The sequence below is a fragment of the Callithrix jacchus genome, chromosome X (genome assembly GCF_049354715.1).
Source record: "Callithrix jacchus isolate 240 chromosome X, calJac240_pri, whole genome shotgun sequence".
Taxonomy (NCBI): domain Eukaryota; kingdom Metazoa; phylum Chordata; class Mammalia; order Primates; family Cebidae; genus Callithrix; species Callithrix jacchus.
Genome location: NC_133524.1, coordinates 97,672,075 through 97,693,318, shown reverse-complemented (window position 1 = coordinate 97,693,318; position 21,244 = coordinate 97,672,075). Strand labels below are relative to the sequence as shown.

Genomic DNA, 21,244 nt, shown 5'->3' with positions numbered 1-21,244 from the left:
AATCGATTGTGTCATACAATTCTCATAGTAATTCTAGGAGACAGGTGATACAATTATTCCCATTTTACAGATGAAGCCATTGAGGCCATAGAATGTTAAATGATTTGCCCAGTGTCAACAGTATTTAGTGAATCTAGGATACAAACCCAGGTAGACTGAATCCAGAGCCTGGGCTCCTTTACCATTATAAAATACTGCTGTTGTGGCCTGGTAATTACAATAGCTAAAAAGTTATAGCGCACTTACTATATGCCAGGCATTCTCCTAACCACCCCTTTTAATCCTGACAGCAACCCCAGGAGGTATGTACCAGTATTAGTATTTAACAGGTGAGGAAACTGGAACACAAGAGATGTTAAATTCACTTACCCTGGCCGGGCACACTGGGATTATCCTGTAATCCCAGCACTTTGGGATGCCGAGGCAGGCAGATCACCTGAAGTCGGGAGTTCAAGACCAGCCTGAACAACATGGAGAAACCCCCTCTCTACTAAAAATTCAAAATTAGCCAGGCATGGTGGCACATGCCTGTAATCCCAGCTAATTGGGAGGCTGAGGCAGGAGAATCACTTGAACCTGGAAGGCGGAGGCTGCAGTGAGCCAAGATCGTGCCATTGCACTCCAGCCTGGGCAACAAGAGTGAAACTTTGTCTCAAAAAAAAAACAAGTTCACTTATCAGAAGTCAAACAGGTGGTTATTTTTTGTGGAGCTGGAATTTGATCCTAGGTAGTGTAACACTACATCCTTGCACTTAACCACTACATCATACAAAGGAAGCAGGGGCATCTGCAGTGTATATGATGGTGAGGAGAGGGAATTGAGCTGAGACACAGGAGAAGGTGGCAGTGGAGTCAGGGCTGAAGAACCATGAAAGTCTGGGGTATCTTGCTTGCATAACCTTTTAGGAACATGCATGGGTCCAGAGCTGACACTCTGATTACCCCCTTTTTTGTTGGGTAGTCTCTAGAAATAAAATAATAAAAACATTACCACAACCTGCTACATTTCCTGAAAGTTTCTTTGCCAAACTGCAAGTATTTTCTTTTCCTTTCCAGATATTTAAGCAATCTTACTGGCCTTTGGGGGTTTATGTTAGTAACATGGAAATATGAAGTCCATGAACATGGCCCCTCTTCATTTAACCAAGCTTTGTTCTATTATACCTCGTGTTATATAGTTTTGTGGGGTTTTTGTTTGTTTTTGTTTATTTAAAAATATTTAATTGATAAAAATTATTTATATTCAAGGTGTACAACATGATTTGATATGTGTATACACTGTGTAATGTTTACCACAGTCAAATTGATTAACACATCCATATCCATCACCATCCATAGTTACCATGGGAGTGGTGAGGACACTTAAAATCTGCTCTCTTATCAAATTTCAATAATACAATATTATTAATTATGGTCACTATTTTGTACATTAGATCCCCAGAGCTTATACATCCTATAAGTGAAGTTTGTATATCAGTGCTGACGCTGAGGTGGGAGGATCCTTTGAGCTGTTCTCTGTTTTGGACATGCTCCTGCATGTCCTGCATTAATTTCCCCTCAGATGAGGCACTCAGAACTTAATGCAGGACTCTAGGTGTGGTCTTGCTTGGCCTTCCTCTGTCTAGATATGTTACTTCTATAAGGAAGCTTCAATGTCACTTTGGCTTTTTTTTTTTTTTTTGAGACAGTGTTTTGCTCTTGTTGCCCAGGGTGGAGTGCAATGGCACAATCTTCGCTCACCACAACCTACCTCTGTCTCCCAGATTCAAGCGATTCTCCTGCCTCAGCCTCCCCAATAGCTGGGACTACAGGCACCTGCCACCACACCTGGCTAATTTTTGTACTTTTAGTAGAGGTGGGTTTTCACTATGTTGGCCAGGCTGATCTCAAACTCCTGACCTCGTGATCCATTCACCTCCCAAAGTACTGGGATTGCAGGCATGAGCCACCACGCCTGGCTGTCATCTTGGCTTTTCTGGCAGCCATGTTAACTGACATGACATGTCTCTTGATTACTATCAGCAAAAACCCCTGAACCAGTTTCACAAATGCTACTGCTACTCCACTTTCTCCTGGAGTCATTTGAAGTTCAAATTTGGGGCCCAATTATGAGACATCACCTTTAGCCCCGGTAAAATACACTTTGTGGAATTTGGCTTCTCACACCAGGTAATCAACATCTTTTTGGAAGCTAATTGCCCTCTACTGTCATCCAGTCTACCATACAGAGCCTTGCACCATTCTTAGATAAACTGGGCTACTTTCTATATTTTCCTCAAAAGTCATCAATAAAAATGTTGAACAGGATAGCACCAAGAACAGAACTTTATATTGCATTGGGAATCTGTTCAGGTGACACTCGGTTGTTCATTTGCGCTAAGTACAGTCCTCCTTCAGTATGGACAAGTGTACTAGGGGAGCGGTCATGGGCAGAGGGTGACCTACATCTACATGCTCCTTTCCCTTGTGCTGCTCTCTCTCTCTCGTTTAGATCTCCTACTGGATGTCTGTCACCTCCCAGTTCCCACCCCAAGATGGACCTTGAGAAGGGACAGGGCATGTCACAACAAGTGGCATAAGACTGAAGAAAAGAGGAGGGAAGATGAATGCCTATGGCCAACTCTCCAGCAGGTGAGTGGAGCAGCTATTGGAGATGACTAGCCAAAGGATGTAAGTTGTCAATAAAGTACGGCAATCACACAACACATGCTGTCCATCTATCTTGTCCAAATGTGAGGATCAACCACTCTATCAGCATCCTACACAAATGCTTTAAATGTTTTTTTTTTTTTGAGACAGAGTCTTGGTCTGTTGCCCAGGCTGGAGTACAGTGGCACAATCTCGGCTTACTGCAACCTCTGCCTCCCGGGTTCAAGCAATTCCCTGCCTCAGCCTCCTGAGTAGCTGAGGTTACAGGCACACGCCACCATGCCTAGCTGAATTTTGTATTTTTAGTAGAGACGGGGTTTCACCATCTTGGCCAGGCTGGTCTGGAACTCCTGACCTCGTGATCCACCTGCCTTGGCCTCCCAAAGTGCTGAGATTACAGGCGTGAGCCACTGCGCCCGGCCTGCTTTAAATGTTTTTGTTTAAAGTCCTGTTGATGGCCGGGAGAGGTGGCTCACCCCTGTAATCCCAGCATTTTGGGAGGCCAAGGCAGGAGGGTCGCTTGAGTCCAGGAGTTTGAGACCAGCCTGGGCAACATAGTGAAACCCTATCTCTGCAAAAAATACAAAAATTCGCCCAGCATGGTGATGCATGCCTGTAGTCCCAGCTACTGCTAGGGAGGCTGAGATGAGAGGATTGCTTGAGCCCAGGAGGTAGAGGCTGCAGTGAGCCATGATCACTCCACTGCACTCCAGCCTGGGCTTCAAAGCAAGACCCCGTCTCAAAAAAAAAAAGTCCCAGGGCCTTTGAGGGGGTGGGGGGTGAGGGGTGGGGGAGGGAACTTAGAGGATGGGTCAATAGGTGCAGCAAATCACCATGGCATATGCATACCTATGTAACAAACCTGCACCTTCTGCACATGTATCTGTTTTTTGTTGTTGGTGTTTTCGGTTTTTTAGACAAAATTAAGGAAAAAAAATAAGGTCCTGTTGATTTACAAGTTCAGATGAACTTGTAGTGTGATCTGTTTCTACATTACGTTACAGTGCCTTGGGGCAAGGAAATATGTCAAGTGCCTGAGGTGTCAAGATGGGCAGGCAGATCAGTTAGCACGGGCTCCACCCCTCCTGGTCTGCATTCAATACTGGCTGCCTTTCCTAAGAGAATCCCTGGGGGGAACAATGCAGTTGACGCATAAAGTAGGGGGCCGTTGAGAAAACATCCAGGCTTCAAGTGACACATCTAGTCTGCTTTACTGATTTACATGATTAAAGAGAAACGTGGACATTGAGAGTTAATCCCTGAGGCCGAATCTTAAATGGAGAAAATCAGGCCTATAATCCCAGCACTTTGGGAGGCCGAGGCGGGTGGATCACGAGGTCAAGAGATCGAGACCATCCTGGTTAACATGGTGAAACCCCGTCTCTACTAAAAATACAAAAAATTAGCCGGGCGTGGTGGTGCGTGCCTGTAATCCCAGCTACTCAGGAGGCTGAGGCAGGAGAATTGTCTGAACCCAGGAGGCGGAGGTTGCGGTGAGCCGAGATCGCGCCATTGCACTCCAGCCTGGGTAACAAGAGCAAAACTCCGTCTCAAAAAAAAAAAAAAAATGGAGAAAATCAACATCCACAGAAAATGGGGAAAGGCCCAAGTGTTTCTGTTGGCTTACATTCTGACATTTTTATCTGTAGGGGAAAAATGCTTTCTTAGAAAATGACTCAGCAGGGGGAAATCTTGTCTCTACCTCTCTCTGGTTCTGTCCTTTGGGGTCCCTTCACTATCAAGTTCAACTGTGTGTCCCTAACACTTCTCTGCCCCGGAGGACGGGAGACTCAAGAAAAACGCTCTTCCTAGCCAGTCTCTTCGTTCTGTCTATGCCAGTCCCAGCATCTCTCCTCTTTCCTGTAAGACCCTCTCCCAGTGCTGACTGTCCTCGCAGTACTTTAGGTATGTTTTCCCTTTACCTCTGGGAGGGCAGCCTGATGACCTGTCTGCTCAGGCCAGCCCCATCTGGACTCTGAGTGGCCCAAGTCATGTTGCGAAGTTATTTCAGAGACAAACTCAAGACATTCTCAGAGGTCCCAAGCAAATGAAGGGCGGGGACAGTTGAGGGGGTGGAATAGGGACAGCCGCAGGGAACCAGATAGCATGCTGCTGAGAAGAAAAAAAGATATTGGTTTAGGTCAGGAAACAAAAAAAGGGAACTGAGTGGCTGTGAAAGGGTGGGGTTTGCTCAGACTGTCCTTCCTCTCTGGACTGTAAGAATATGTCTCCAGGGCCAGTGTCTGCTGCGATCAAGTCCCACCTTTCAAGTCCTGGCATCTCAATGCACCTGGGAAGCTACCTGCATTAAGTCAGGACTGAGGTGGGTCTGGGGTATGGCAGGGGCTGGGCAGCAGCAGCAATATACCTTTCTTGGGACCCCTAAAAATAGAGAGAAAGCATGGCTGGTGCCATTTATCTGCTAGCAGAGGAGGCTGACGGAGGGTGAGAGTGTCATCAGCACAAGGCCCTGGCAGGCCCTTCTGGTGATCAGAGGGGCTGAAGGGGTCTTTTCCAACAAGGGCTGTGGGTGGAGGGAACAGGAAGAGAAAAATGTGACATGACGTGACCATCCGAACAGGTAGCAAATGTTAGAAAGGGGTACCTCTGCCAAACTTAGTGGAAAAGTAATATTGCAAGGAGCAGTTGGATAAAAACAAGCCCTTCTGCAAAATAGTGCTTGAAGACTCAATAGGGATACATGGGTCAAAAAGCCCTTAGAAAAAGAGATACCAAGAGGCAGATTCTCTGAGAACACGGAAAAACCTCACGCTCCACGTTATGCAGTTGACCTCTGTGAGCTAGGGAAAGGCCTGGCTAGACCAGGGGTGTAAGCTACCTGCCTTGATCTGTACCAGGCCAAATGTTGCCAAGATCAGAGCTGGCTTGTTGAAAGGATTGTGTCGAAGCTGTGCCAACCTCGTGGTAACAGTGGGTAAAGACTGGGCCAGGAGAAAGCAGCTTCTGCCTCAGCCCAGACAGTGCGGCCAACCCCTGAGGTCATGGCAAAGGTTTCTTTCTCCTCTTACCATTGTCCTCCATGTGCATGTCTTGCTTTTCTCTTGTCTTCATTATTTCTCCTTCCTTTTCCTCCTCTCCATCCTCCTCCTCTTCCCACTGGTCCTCCTTTCTCTACCTGTATCCCCTCTTCATTATATCCTCCTCTGTTTTGTTGATCACCATAGACTCTGACATAGAGTTAGCACTTAATAAATAGTTGCTGAATTGCATTGACTTTTTCTTGTTCCTTTCTTCCCCTGCTCTTTCCCTTTTCCTTTCCCTTTCCCTTTCCTTCTCCCTGCTTGCCTAATATCTTCCCCATAAGGTGGTTGTGAACAGTAAATGTGTAAATACCTATAAAGCATTTAAAACAGGGCCTGGCAATAGTAAGAGCTAGATCTCAGTATTTGCTATTTTTTTTACTCTGCCTCAGACCTGCCGATGTCCCACAGAGGTCCTACCTAGAGCAAATGATATGACATTTAGAATAAAAGTGATTGGTGACCCTGATCAAGACATCCTTGGATGGGTTGCCCAGACTCCAAATGAAATTCTGATTTATTGGCGATCTGAGAGCATTGGAAACCCAGCTCTCAAAGCTGAAAGTCTCTATCTCATGCCATCCATGTCTAGAGGCAGGGAAGCAGCAAAGCCAGTGGCTGGGGGGGTCTACACAGCTCAGAGGCTGTCATTTTTCCTGCTAGTTCTTTTCCTGCTCTGTTCCTTCCCTCATTTTGCATGCCAAGTCTCAGAAGCAAGAGTGGTATAGCCTCTCTGGAGCCTCAGTTATTTGATAAAATAATGTCACTTTCCAAATAAGCCACAAAAAGTAAATACTCATAGCAACTTAAAGCATTATACCCAAACAGTGTTTCTTAGGGCTTGCCCTATATATTCTGACTCCTTTTTTATTCAAACTATTTAAACTGCTTGTTTGTGTTGCAGTCTCAATTTTCATTACATTTAGCTATTGCTGTTTTTGTTTGGAATTTTTTTTTTTTTTTTGAGATGGAATTTGCTCTTGTTACCCAGGCTGCAGTGCAATGGCTCGATCTTGGCTCACTGCAACCTCTGCCTCCCGGGTTCAAGTGATTCTTCTGCCTCAGCCTCCCAAGTAGCTGGGATTACAGGCATGTGCCACCACATCCAGCTAGTTTTATATTTTCAGTAGAGACAGGGTTTCTCCATGTTGGTCAGGCTGGTCTCGAACTCTTGACCTCAGGTGATCCGCCCGCCTCAGCCTCCCAAAGTGCTGGGATTACAGGCATGAGCCACCTTGCCTGGCCTGGAATTCTTTGTAAGCTTTTTTTTTTTTTTTTTTTTTTTGAGACGGAGTTTCGCTCCTGTTACCCAGGCCGGAGTGCAATGGCGCGATCTCGGCTCACGGCAACCTCCGCCTCCTGGGTTCAAGCAATTCTCCTGCCTCAGCCTCCCGAGTAGCTGGGACTACAAGTGTGCACCACCATGCCCAGCTAATTTTTGTATTTTTAGTAGAGAGTGTTTCCCCTTGTTGACCAGGATGGTCTCAATCTCTTGACCTCGTGATCCACCCTCCTCAGCCTCCCAAAGTGCTGGGATTAGAGGCGTGAGCCACCATCTTTGTAAACTTTTTATGGTGTGAACTAATGTAACTTTCCATCCACTTCTGGGGGATTGGTGCAAGTTTAAATTATCACTATGATTTGCTATTTCCATTCGAGAAAATTTCCTATAGAGTTTCCTTTCGGTGGACTAGACCCATATCAGGAAGTGACTTAGGTATAAAGAGTAGATACAGCTTTCGAAAACCAAAGTTTGGGTGTTCTCCGAAGAGTTAACAGATACCCTGCTCTGCCCCCTGCAATGATCTGATTGCGGAGATCTGATTGCTAACTACTGAAAATAAGGAAGAACTAGAATTTTCAGTGACACAGTGCTCAACAAGAAGCTACAAAAGAGGCCTTGATGTACTTGACTCCAAAGCTATTTGGTTATGCATGAAAGCATCAGGGGAGGAAAGGAGGAGGGAGAACTCCTCTGAGGACCGTGAAACAATTGGGCCACGTGTAACTTTCAGTTTCTATGGAGATTCATGTGCAGTGGCTGAGGGCAATCTGAGAGCATTGGAAACCCAGAAGCTAACCAGGCTCTTCTCTCCACTCTTAGAAAGTTCTCACAGGATGTCTTTAGTATTATATTGGTTATTTAAATATCGAAGAGAAGCCCATCTTACTGCCTTACCTCCCAGAAATGAAAACAAACTGTAGTCTGTTAGCTCACCCTAGAAGAAGGAAATTCTAGAGTCAAGAGAAGTTAAGTTTTAGACAAGTTGGGGGTTGGGATTTACTGGAGTTTAAGATCCTTGACTCAATGAAAAAAAAAAACATTTGTCTGCAGCAAAATCAGAGTTTTAAAAATGATTAGAAATGGTCCAGAAAAGAGATAAGGATAATGAGAAAGGGGGCTCTCTAAAACTATCTGGAGCTGAAATTGATACAGTGTTTCTGGAAACTATTTTGGCAGTATGTATCAAAATGCAAAATGCACATAATTTTTAACTTGGGAAATGATGCTTGTATAGAGATCCTAATGACATGGGAAAATAATCAGGAATAATGTTAAATAAGAACCTTAGATTTTTCTTTTTTTTTGGAAAAAGCTACCTTGAATGAATGGATAGATAGATATTATGAACAATAGTAAATTAAGTGAGTGCAATATGATCTGAAATATGTTAAGAACACACACATAGAAAAAAAATGGAAGGAAATATGCCGAAATATTAATACCTCTGGATAATGGGTTTATAATTAATTTTTTCTTTTTTATATCCCTGTACTTGACATATTTTCTACAATGAGCATATTTTATTTTACTTTATTTGGTTTTGTTTTGAGATGAGGGTCTCCCTATGTTTCTCAGGCTGGCCTTGAACTCTTGGGCTCAAATGATTGTCCCATATCAGCCTCCTGAGTAGCTGGGACTACAGGTGCACACCACTGCGCCCAGCAGTGTTGCTTTGATATCGATGGAAAATAAATAAATAAAATGTTTAAGCCAAGGAAAACAAAAACTGGGTTGAAAAAGAAGGACAAAGGGGCACACAAGTCCAGAATGAAAGACAGCCACCCCAGCAGTCACCCTCAGAGCAGAGGGAGAATTGCAAGTATTACCACCGATCTGATCTGGCACTGACTATAAACTTGCAGATTGGCTCTCTGGCTCCCCTTCCATCATCAATTGGCCAGAATCTATTGAAGCTAGTGCAAGACAAAAAGAGACGATGAATCACAGAGACATAGAAGTTTCCAAAACCACAAAAGAAAAATGTAAAATGCTACTAAAAACATAAAGCCAAGTGCGATGGCTCAAGCCTGTAATCCCAGGATTTGGGAGGCCGAGGCAAGCGTAATGGTGTGCGCCTATTATCCCAGATACTCGGGAGGCTGAGGCACGAGAATCGCTTGAACCCGGATGGTGGAGATTGCAGTGAGCCAAGATTGAGCTACTGCACTCCAGCCTAGGCGACAGAGGGAGACTCTGTCTCAGAAATAAATAAATAATATGAACTGCTGTGGAAGAACCAGAGAGCCCTAAGATCTCTTGTAAATGACTATAGCAGGAGAATTTCCCTGGTCCACATGCAGCCACAAAACTGATTTTGACTTGAAGTCTTCATCACAAATTTGGTCCCCTCTAGCCCTGACTATGAAGCTTATAATAAAATAATTAGGTTTCACTGAGTCCTGAACAAAACAATCTTGGGAATTTAACAAGATTAATTAGGTTGCTTTGTTGCTGCAGTTATGAAATTTTAAAGAAGACTTCTCTTCTGGTTCCAAGGCCAAGGAATTCTCAATTGAAATCTCAATTAGAACCTGAAGGAAGGCCGGGCATGGTGGCTCACGCCTGTAATCCCAGCCCTTTGGGAACCCAAGACGGGTGGATCACGAGGTCAAGAGATCGAGACCATCCTGGTCAACATGGTGAAACCCCGTCTCTACTAAAAATACAAAAATTAGCTGGGCATGGTGGCGTGCGCCTGTAGCCCAGCTACTCAGGAGGCTGAGGCAGGAGAATTGCTTGAACCCAGGAGGCGGAGGTTGCAGTGAGCCGAGATCGTGCCATTGCACTCCAGTCTGGGTAACAACAGCGAAACTCCATCTCAGAAAAAAAAAAGAACCTGAAGGATGCTTCTTGGGACTGGGAAGAGATTTTCTGTAGGCCAAATTTAGCCTCCCACTAGAGATAGTTGATAATTCTACCACATTTCATAGTGGAGCATCAGAAAGACAGGACTGAAAAGGCAAGAAGGAATGATGCAAAGTACATAGTCCAACATAAGCTGGACCTGGGTTTCCCACTTTGTCTAAGTAACTGAGAATTCATTCTGAGATTTAAAAAAAAACACAATAATGTTCACAGCAGAATTGTTTATCATTAAAAACAAACAATCTAAATGCCCATCAACAGCGAATGAATAAATTGGAATGTATTCATCATGTAGAATATTTTATGCATATAAAAATGAATTAAACATATGAAGTAGAACTACCCAAATAAATAAACCATAACATATTATATTAAGGGGAAAAATGAAAGTTGCTGAAGAATGTGTTAAAAAAAAGGAATTTTTTTTTTTTTTGAGACAGAGCTTTACTCTTGTTGCCCAGGCTGGAGTGCAATGGCATGATCTCAGCTCACTGTAACCTTCCCCTCCCAGGTTCAACCGATTCTTCTGCCTCAGGCTGCTGAGTAGCTAGGATTACATGTGCCCACTACCATGCCTGGCTAGTTTTTGTGTTTTTAGTAGAGATGGGGTTTCACCATGTTGGTCAGGCTGGTCTCGAACTCCTGACCTTAGGTGATCCACCCTCCTCGGCCTCCCAAAGTGCTGGGATTACAGGCGTGAGCCACTGCGCCCGGCCATATAGAAATTTTAAACATATGCCGGGCGTGGTGGCTCAAGCCTGTAGTCCCAGCACTTTGGGAGGCCGAGGCGGGTGGATCACGAGGTCAAGAGATCGAGACCATCCTGGTCAACAAGGTGAAACCCCGTCTCTACTAAAAATACAAAAAATTAGCTGGGCACGGTGGCGCGTGCCTGTAATCCCAGCTACTCGGGAGGCTGAGGCAGGAGAATTGCCTGAACCCAGGAGGCGGAGGTTGCGGTGAGCCGAGATCGCGCCATTGCACTCCAGCCTGGGTAACAACAGCGAAACTCTGTCTGAAAAAAAAAAAAAGAAAAGAAAAGAAAAGAAATTTTAAACATGTAAACCAATACTATATATCTTTTATAGATACTTACATCTGTAATAATAATAATATAAAAACATGCCTAGGAATGATAAATACCAAATTCAAGATATTGGTGATCTCTAAGGAGGGAGAAGACTAAAATTGTGGAGTACATAAAGGGGTCTTGATTATACTGATAGTATTTCAGTTCTTAACATCTGAGGCAATATGGCACAATGTCAGGATTCTGTAGAGCTAAGCAGTGAGTCCATGATTCTAATGTTATATTCTCTGTAATTTCTATTTGAAATATGTCATAATATAAAACAAAGTATATTTGAGGCCAGTCGTGGCAGCTCATGCCTGTAATCCCCACAATTTGGAAGGCTAAGGCAAGAAGATCGCTTGCATCCAGGAGTTTGAATCCAGCCTAGGAAACAAGGTAAGACCCCTGTCTCTACAAAAAAAAAACTAAAAAATTAGCTGGGTGTGGTAGTGTATGCCTGTAGTCCCAGTTACTTGAGAGGCTGGGCAGGAGGATTGCTTGAGCCTGGGAGGTGGAGGCTGCAATGAGTGGTGATCCTGCCACTGCACCCCAACCTGGGTGACAGAGTGAGACCCTGTCTCAAAAAAAAAATAGAAGGTATATTTGATAGAAGTTTTATATTCACAGTAAGCAATAAGAACGCTAGGGACAGAGAAGAGTGGATATTCTACCTAAATACTGTGCTTTCATGCCATCAACAATAAAACATCCAGAAAAGGAAACAACAGGTGATTCTAGAAATTCACTAGTTAGACAGAATCTCCTTGAGGATGATTTAAAGAGGAAAATGTAAGAAAACCTGGCAAGACTAAGAAGAGTCCTCATGTGGAAAAACGTATACTTGACAATTAACAGGGACAGATCATCCTTACCAGCCTGGAGGAATATTGCAGAAGAAAGAGCCCAGGATCTTGAATACTGTCTTATCTCCTGTATTTACCACCATTTCCTCTCTTGCTGAATATTCCTAGAAAACGGAGAGGAGTTTGTGGCAACTGCCCTTTGATGATAGCCATTGAGAATAACAGAGGCCCCAAGGTAGATGACATCAACCTCATCAAAGACCAAAATGCCAACAAACAAAAATCCCTCCAGTAGGCAGTGAAACACCACAAAAACAGCAGGGGCTATAGATAGTATAGCAAGGGCTACAGATGGATGAGGTTGGACAAGTCACATAACCTATGCGAGTGTCAGTTTACTCATGTGTTTATTGTGAGGAATAAATGAAATAATGCATGTAAAATGCCTGACAGGTAGAAGTCACTGAAAGGAACAGAAGTTTCCTTCCATCCCCCTATGGAAAGACCGGGAATGGCCAGAATCTTCCTAGCCAATTAATTAGTACTTTAAAGGAGAAATCAAGAAAACACTACTTCTTGGATATTTTGGCTAAGTAGTCATTTGAAGTATAGTTGACTGGTTATTTTAAGTAGCATCTCATGAACTCTTCCCAATCATAGGCTGGCTGTGTAATTTTCTGAATTTTGCTCTGGTATTATTCTTTTTTTTTTTTTTTTTTTGAGACTCCAGGCTGGAGTGCAGTGACACGATCTTAGCTCACTGCAACCTCTGCCTCCCAGATTCAAGCGATTCTCCTGCCTCAGCCTCTGAAGTTGCTGGGACTACAGGCATGCACTACCATACCCAGCTATATTTCATTTGTTTTTAGAAACAGAGGTCTCACTTTGTTGCCTAGGCTACTCTCAAATTCCTAGATGCAAGTGATCTTCTTGCCTCATCCTTCCAAAGTGCTGGTGCCAAATTAGCCGCCACACCTGGCTACATTTTGGATTTTTAGTAGAGACGGGTTTTCATCATGTTGGCCAGACTGGTCTCTAACTCCTGACCTCGAGTGACCCGCCAGCCTCGGCCTCCCAAAGTGCTGGCATTACGGGCATGAGCCATCGTGCCAGGCCCTATTATTCTTAGTAGTATTTTATCTTATAAGCCAAAGATGGTTTAGTTTACTGATTCTGCAAGTGCTGTTTCTATTAATTTCTTGACATCGTCCAGTTTGTATGATGGCTGAACTCTTGTTAATAAGCTTTATCTTTCTGAATTCTGCTGCTCCATAGGAAGCTTGGAGGCTGCAAAAGGTGGCCATGTAAAAATCTTTGCATTTATAGTTTAATAAAGAGAGCATTATAACACTGGAACCGTATATTTTAAATGAAGAGCTCTGTGTTTATTATTTCTCCTCCCCCCTTCGATTTCTTTCTATAAACTACAGTGGTGTGTGTGTGTGTGTGTGTGTGTGTGTGTGTGTGTGTTTGAGACATTCATGTCACCTCCATTTCCACCCCTCACCCCACGTGGGGCTGAGGGTCAGCCCTCACTGTAGGTATTTTGTGGTCAAATTGACTGCAGGCTACTGAAATTTTTTTTTTAATTGGGGCCTTTACTGGCTCTGCACGGTGGCTCACACCTGTAATCCCAGCACTTTGGGAGGCCAAGGTGGGTGGATCACCTGAGGTAAGTTTGAGACCAGCCTGAGCAACATGGCAAAACCCTGTCTCTACTAAAAATACAAAAATTAGCCAGGCGTGGTTGCATATACCTATAATCCCAGCTACTCAGGAGGCTGAGGCAGGAGAATTGCTTGAACTCAGGAGGTCAGGATTGCAGTGAGTCTTGCTCTGTTGCACTCCAACCTGGGCAACAGAGCAAGACTCCGTATCAAAAAAAAAAAGAAAGAAAGAAAATGGCCTTTCACAATAAGTACCCACAGAAGCTTTACCCTCTAACTACTTTTTAACTCAGAGCTGTGCATTACACACCAACCTTCTGGAGGACTCAAAGATGGATGTGTTTCTTTACACAATATTGGTTGATGGACCAGTGGCACCTAAGGAAGAGCTACCACATTTTCAGGGTGTGTGAGTCTGGACTGGAATACAAGAAATAGGAGAAAAGCAGTCAAAGAAGGTGATGGCAATTCTGGCTGACCTCTAGCTCAATGATCTAGAGGTGGAGGCCATTTCACCTTTTGCTCAGAGGGGTGATGGCTAATGAGAGGCAATGGCTAGTGAGAGGCTTGCTTACTTCCTCATAGACCAGCACTAAACGCTGCCCCAACACAGATACTTGAGAGAGAGGAAGACTTCCTCTTGTACAAACTGGATTTGTTCTAAAACAGAAAGAGTTGAGGCAGCTTCCATAAGGACCGGTCTTATAGGAAGTAAGAGCAGGGGCCAAGACCGAAACAGATGGTAGGTCTAGGCAGAGAATGTATCCACCAACAGCCTGCAACAAAACTAAAGGTAAAATGCTGCCTGCGATTTACTCAGCTAAAAGCAGTATACCAGAAGTGGTTTCTTGGGATGCTTTTGACCCCATTTACCGGTCATGGTACTCAGTTTGTTTAGGGCTTCATTTTTTATCCCGTAATTTGAGTCTTTGATTGTGAAGAGGTACTTAATTATAATTTTCTGCAGGAGCAAATGTGGTATGATTACAGGGATCTCATGAGTTGGTAGTTCCTGAGAATAGAATAGTATTATTTGGTTACCACTACTCCTGAGTAAATGCATACTTGTAATGTTAAAATGAACCTCTTTGAGGTTAGAGCGAAAACTGGGGTTTAGAAAGGACTGATTGTAAACTCATCAATTTGTCACTCCAGTGAGAGACCATTTAAACCATGGAGTCAGGGTATGTGGCAGGATGGAGAAAAACGTTTGTACACTTGCCCAATTTTTCTCAAAATTTAATTTACAAAATATTGAATTAATCCACCTCCAGAAGATAGTGACATACACATGGTAGGTAAGTGGCAAAACAATTGTCCAGAATACCCCTGGTGTTCCTTTAACCTATTTTTGTCTCCCCAGTATGAGAATAGAACTTCCTACACCACTGGAAAGAGCAAAATAACAGTGTGGATAGCCCCCAGGTGCTGATAAAATTCACTCCCTTGCTTTCCTAGTGTGAGCAATGATCTACTTAAAAACTACAAAAAAACTGCTGACTATATTCATTCTGTTTCCACGGTGTCACCAAAAGCCTAAGGAGTTTACTTTTCTTTACTCAAATGCCTTAGGGGAAGGAGTTTACTTTAAAAAAAAATCCCATCCCCCCCATAGGAAAAAACCCTACCTCTAAGAAAACTTGAGTGGAGGACTGGTGATTTTTCATTACTTACTTCATGGTTTTTTTGTTTTGTTTTGAGAGGGAGTTTCACTCTAGTTGCCCAGGCTGGAGTACAATGGCACAATCTCGGCTCACTGCAACCTCCACCTCCCGGGTCCAAGCAATTCTCCTGCCTTAGCCTCCCAAATAGCTGGGATTACAGGCACCCACCACTACGCCCAGCTAATTTTTGTATTTTCAGCAGAGATGAGATTTCACCATGTTGGCCAGGCTGGTCTCGAACTCCTGACCTCAGGTGATCTGCCTGCCTGAGCCTCCCAAAGTGGTGGGATTACAGGCATGAGCCATGGCACCCAGCCTAATGTTCTTTTTTTTTTTTTGAGACGGAGTTTCACTCTTGTTACCCAGGCTGGAGTGCAATGGCGCGATCTCGGCTCACGGCAACCTCCACCTCCTGGGTTCAGGCAATTCTCCTGCCTCAGCCTCCTGAGTAGCTGGGATTACAGGCACGTGCCACCGTGCCCAGCTAACTTTTTGTATTTTTAGTAGAGACGGGATTTCACCATGTTGACCAGGATGGTCTCGATCTCTTGACCTCGTGATCCACCCGCCTCGGCCTCCCAAAGTGCTGGGATTACAGGCTTGAGCCGCTGCGCCCGGCCTAATGTTCTATTTTTATGACAGCATTTATTTTCACTTTAGCTTTCCGATGAAAGTTCAGAATTAGTAATAACATTGTGCATAAACTGTAAGTGAATAACTGATATGAAGTGTTCCTTGGTGTGAATAAAAAAGCCAGTGGTGACTTTTTGGGACTTTATTTGCCTTTCTGTATTTCGGTTACCTAAACTGAATCCTTCTGGAGTATAGCAGGTTTGGGGAGGCTAAATAAATTGCATTTCATAAATGAACAGAGGTGGCATCTATATCAGAAAGACAGTTGCATCACTTTTGCTTGATGCTGTCTAAAAGAATTAATTTAAGATAAATGGAGAAAATGCCAGAAAACAGCAACTACCTCCCCACCAAATAATTATGTTTTCAACTTTAGAACATAGCTTCTATCCTTTGTAGCTCAGTGGGTGTGGGCAAAATCAGTTGGGCGGCAGTTAGTGTGTGTCCATAACTGCAGGTGCAGCCTCCATATCCTTATTAGTCCCCTTGGTTGCAGACCCCAATTGGACAATGTTTGAAAAATTACATTCTCTATCTAGGAAATTGGGAACTGAGAGTTCAATATCTGCCTCAGTGGACTTCTGGCACCTGCATTATCCCTTCTGGGGATACCAAGATCAACAGCTGCACAGATACTTTTGCTTTTCACAGATTCTACATATATCTTATAAAGGTGGATAGTGTAAAGCTACCTCTACATGTGCCATTTAACATTTAGAGCATTCCATTGCCTTATACAAGAACCCAGTTTATATGAGCTCACAACATCAAACCAATCCCCCCAATTCAGTGTGCATCTGAAACCTGACAGAGGTGGGGGCTGTGGGAGGAGGGTGGTAGGAAGAAATTATTTTGTTAACTGTGCACATTTTTGTTCCATTTAAAACTAGGTAGCTAGGCTGAGGGGGAACCAAGAGGGATGAGGATTAATGTCCTGGATCCTCAGGAACTTTCATTATCAAAAGCACACAGGTGAGTTCCAGAAAGAAGAAGCTATGGCAGCAGTGATTCTGGAGAGCATCTTTCTGAAGCGATCCCAGCAGAAAAAGAAAACATCACCTCTAAACTTCAAGAAGCGCCTGTTTCTCTTGACCGTGCACAAACTCTCCTACTATGAGTATGACTTTGAACGTGGGGTAAGTTTCTCAACTATGAAACCTGAGTTTCAAGATTTCAAGGACTTGGCCTTAGAAATTCCTAGGGGAAGAGGTAAATGGTAGGAGGAGGAGGGTAGAATGGACCTAAGTCCCTTCAAATTCAGCAAAATTTTTCCTAGCCTATAACTAGCTAAAGTCAGAAAGTCAAAGGTCCTAAGAAGCCACAAGGAAAATGTTACCATGGAATCTTGAAATTAATGAGTACTCATTAAATGATTGTTGAGAGTGAAATGGAAGAGCTGGAAATTGCTTCCTTATTTCCTATGATGAAGGCACCTAAAGTCATTTACTCTTCTGTAGTATTTGCCCTCCATTTGGTAGTCAAAGATTAGATTTATAGATCTGGAAAGTTTTCCTCCCCACCACCAAATGACAGGTCCTGATGTAGCCTGTGCATGCCACCTCACTACGTTGAATGATTAGATAACAAACTCTAATCATCTGGTTGCTTAATCCCTCTTAATCTTTCTCCATTTTCTTCCTCATTCTATTTCTCAGAGAAGAGGCAGTAAGAAGGGTTCAGTAGATGTTGAGAAGATTACTTGCGTTGAAACAGTGGTTCCTGAAAAAAATCCTCCTCCTGAAAGACAGATTCCGGTAAGAAGAGACCAATGTCAGAGAGGGGGAGCAGCAGATTTTAAGAAATGTGGAGCATTTAAATTATCTGTAAATACAGTGGTGATGCTGTGCAATGTGAAACACAGTCAAGTTTCCTTTAAAAATTATTCATTCTACCACATATTGGTTATAAATAATCTTAGCTTCTTTCTTTTATATTCAGAGCATCTCACTAAGCCTGGAAAATTTGTCAACACAAACTTTAAAATGATGCTATATCAAGTTTTCTTTTTTTTAATATATAATTTTTTTTTCTTTTTTTTTTATAAGATGGGTTTTCACCATGTTGGCCAGGCTGGTCTTGAACTCCTGACCTCAGGTGATCCACCCACCTTGGCCTCTCAAAGTGCTAGGATTACAGGTGTGAGCTACCGCACCCAGCCTATATCAAGTTTTCAAACTGGTCAAAGGTCATTGGTTTTATTCCCTCAGTTACCAGGATCGGACTTACAGACTTCAGTAAGTGTGAATGCCAGAATCCTAGGGCTCTGAATCACATGAGATTCTTTTATACCTTACTATTTATTCTCTTCTCACTTTCCAGAGTGAGTGGCATAAACCCTACTGACTTTTGAGTTGACATTTAACATTTATATATATATAAATTTTAGTATTTTTTTTTTTAGACAGAGTCTCAATCTGTTGCCCAGGCTGGAGTGCATTGGTACCATCGTGGCTCACTGCAACATTTACTTCCTGGGTTCAAGCAATTCTCATGCCACAGCCTCCCAAGTAGCTGGGATTACAGGTGTACACCACTATGCCTGCTACTTTTGCCTTTTTCATTTTAGTAGAGATGGGGTTTAACCATGTTGGCCAGGCTGGTCTCGAACTCCTGGCCTCAAGTGATCCACCTGCCTTGGCCTCCCACAGTGCTGACATTACAGGCGTGAGCCATTGCATCTGACCATTTTCAGTATTTTCTTGATTATAAGAGTAATTCAATATTTATTATAGAAACTCTGGAATATATAAAAAAGACTAAAATGATACATAATCCCATTACCCAGTTAAAACAACTATTAACATGTTGGTGCACATAGACTTACAGATGTTTTTCCCCACTAAGAACACATACACATACACTAATATATATGTTATATATTTAAAACATAGGCCGGGCGCGGTGGTTTACGCCTATAATCCCAGCACTTTGGGAGGCCGAGGCAGGTGGATCACGAGGTCAAGAAATCGAGACCATCCTGGTCAACATGGTGAAACCCCGTCTCTACTAAAAATACAAAAATTAGCTGGGCATGGTGGCGCGTGCCTGTAGTCCCAGCTACTCAGGAGGCTGAGGCAGGAGAATTGCTTGAACCCAGGAGGCGGAGGTTGCCGTGAGCCGAGATCGTGCCATTGCACTCCAGCCTGGGTAATAAAAGTGAAACTCCATCTCAAAAAAAAAAAAAAAAAGAATATTAATCCTTTAACTGTAATGTATGTTGAAAATGTTTTTCAGTTTATCATTTATTTTTCAATTTTGTTTATGAGGCTTTTTGCCATCTAGGGTTTTAAAGTCTATGTAATCAAATTAGTTCACCTTTTTCTTAATGGTTCTAGGTTTTATCATTATGTTAGAAAAAGCTTGCCTCCCACAAGGTTATATAAATAATCACTTATATTTGCTCTCAGTCATTCATAGTTTCATTTTTTATATTAAGCTCTTGAATCCATCTGGAATTTACTTTGGTTTATGGCATAACATAGCTACCTAACACCTCTCCTCCCTACAATATTAGTGGTTAAACATTTGTCCCAACGCCAATTTTTTAGAAACCTCCATTTTCCCAACGATTTGAAATACCTGAGGCTCTCCTGACTGGGTATGTGCTGAGTCCTATTGGATATGTGCCCCTATTGGCCTATAGGAAGCAATCACTAAGAATCTTCATTGTCTGTGCAGGAAAATCTTCTGAAGCATAAGGATTTCCAGTACCTAAGGAAATCCAGAAAAGAGCAATGCATCAACCAATAACCATTCTTTCTTATTTCATTACAGAGAAGAGGTGAAGAGTCCAGTGAAATGGAGCAAATTTCAATCATTGAAAGGTTCCCTTATCCCTTTCAGGTGAGTTATTTTCTCTCACCAACTCTCGAAAGGCCCCTATAACACACTCAGAAGGGGTGGTGTGGTACAGGGCAGAGGGAAGGCTATGAGGACCCAGTGAATAGAACTTGAGGTGGACAAGGATGCCGAACCAAGAAATGAGACTGGCATGGGCTGAGAATGTTTGCTTTTCTATTTACGCCATGTAACATAGTTTCTTTTAGTCTCTATACCTCAAAAAGAATACATAGCAGCATCAATTGTATTATAGTGTGTCTCGTCTATGATAACTGCATTGAGAAAGATGCTCTGCTTGTTGAGTGAGCATTTCATTTCCTTCTGGTTCTGACTATCTGTCTAATGGTGGTCATGTGGGTTGAAAAGACAGAAAAGGGGAGTAGTAGTAGGAAGTTCAGTATGAGGAGGACTTATTAGACTTATGCATAAACCTAAACCTAAAGTCTGTTGTAGTCTGGAATAGGGGAAGTGCCACATGTGCATCTGTTTGGTAGAGGTAGTGTAATAAAAGAGAGCAAGAATTACAAATTTGATCTTCAGTTTGGCTTGCTGACATTCTGAGAACTCTGTAGGCCACGTGTCATGAACATAGCAGCCTCTGCAACAGTGAAAGCCAGAAAAGGAAGTGGAAAGTCTCAGGGGAGGGGGCTTTCTGTCATGGATTTATGAGCACAGCAAGACTAACAAGCAAAAAGAAAAATGTAAAAAGATCTTGTTCATGTCCCTGATTATATCAAAGTCACAAAACCTTTCAAAGAAGGGTATTTCAGACACAGTTTTTACTCCCAATGCCTTTCAACTAGATGACGTTCTTTGGCTGCACTAATGAATAATGCTGAACAGCAGATAATTTTAAATTAATTTATATTTTACTTTAGAATTTATTATATGACGTCTATAAACTCTGGGAGGGTTGGAACCACATTGTATATATTTCATGCATCTTTGTAACACCTAGCATGATGCCTTGTACATGGTATATGGTCAAAAAAGTACTATTTGACTTATGATATTGCTTACCAAATACCTTACCCTTTTTGAAGTCGGTTTGTAGTTCCAAATTTGATTTATTTTTGCTAATATTGGTGAAGGGAGGCCACTAGGTAGTGGAGATGGTAGTACTTAGGCATGAATTAAAATTTTATTCCATATATTATTCAAGCAAATAACTCATATGTACTAATCAAGAGTTAATTTATATAGATTATCACTATAACTCTCTTCTATACAAAGTCAAAGTTAACTAATAAGATAAAATACCCTTTGTTGGATAAACAAAAATCTTATCTCCAGCAAGGGCAGATGGAAACATAAAGTAAGTTTATGCACAAATTGAAACACAAGTCAGGAGGACCTAAGAGTATAAAAAATTCTAAGGCTTTGAAATGCTACATCTCTGGATATGAAGAGTTCAGGGATCCTTCAGGTAGTTCACATAACCCAAACACCACTGCTGACTGAAGATTCTGCCTTTCTTTGTTTTCTACAATGAATATACAAAGTTGTCCTCTAAGATTAGCGCCTTCAAGGTCTTTCTCCTCTTTTCTGAATCCTAATTGCTGAAGTCTGTGTGTTCATTGACCCAGGTGGTATATGATGAAGGGCCTCTCTACGTCTTCTCCCCAACTGAAGAACTAAGGAAGCGGTGGATTCACCAGCTCAAAAATGGTGAGAATTGGAAAATAAATGTTTCCAAAGAAAGAAAAAAAGGAAGAGAAGCTAGAT

General features: G+C 42.7%; 1 protein-coding gene across 3 annotated transcripts in view; it reads left to right on the top strand.

Annotated features, from left to right (window-relative positions):
• The first annotated feature begins 4,842 nt into the window (after positions 1-4,842).
• The window catches only part of BTK (Bruton tyrosine kinase), a 38,170-nt gene continuing 21,768 nt past the window's right edge, over positions 4,843-21,244 (top strand). The window contains exons 1-6 of one of the 3 annotated variants that reach the window (XM_035289493.3): positions 4,843-4,972; positions 11,199-11,308; positions 16,645-16,815; positions 17,335-17,433; positions 19,454-19,522; positions 21,106-21,187. In XM_035289493.3, coding sequence (XP_035145384.1) covers positions 16,675-16,815; positions 17,335-17,433; positions 19,454-19,522; positions 21,106-21,187 — 391 coding nt within the window. In that variant the 5' untranslated portion in view covers positions 4,843-4,972; positions 11,199-11,308; positions 16,645-16,674. The remainder of the gene's footprint in view (positions 4,973-11,198; positions 11,309-16,644; positions 16,816-17,334; positions 17,434-19,453; positions 19,523-21,105; positions 21,188-21,244) is intronic. The other 2 variants (XM_035289494.3, XM_035289492.2) reach the window with 2 other exon arrangements.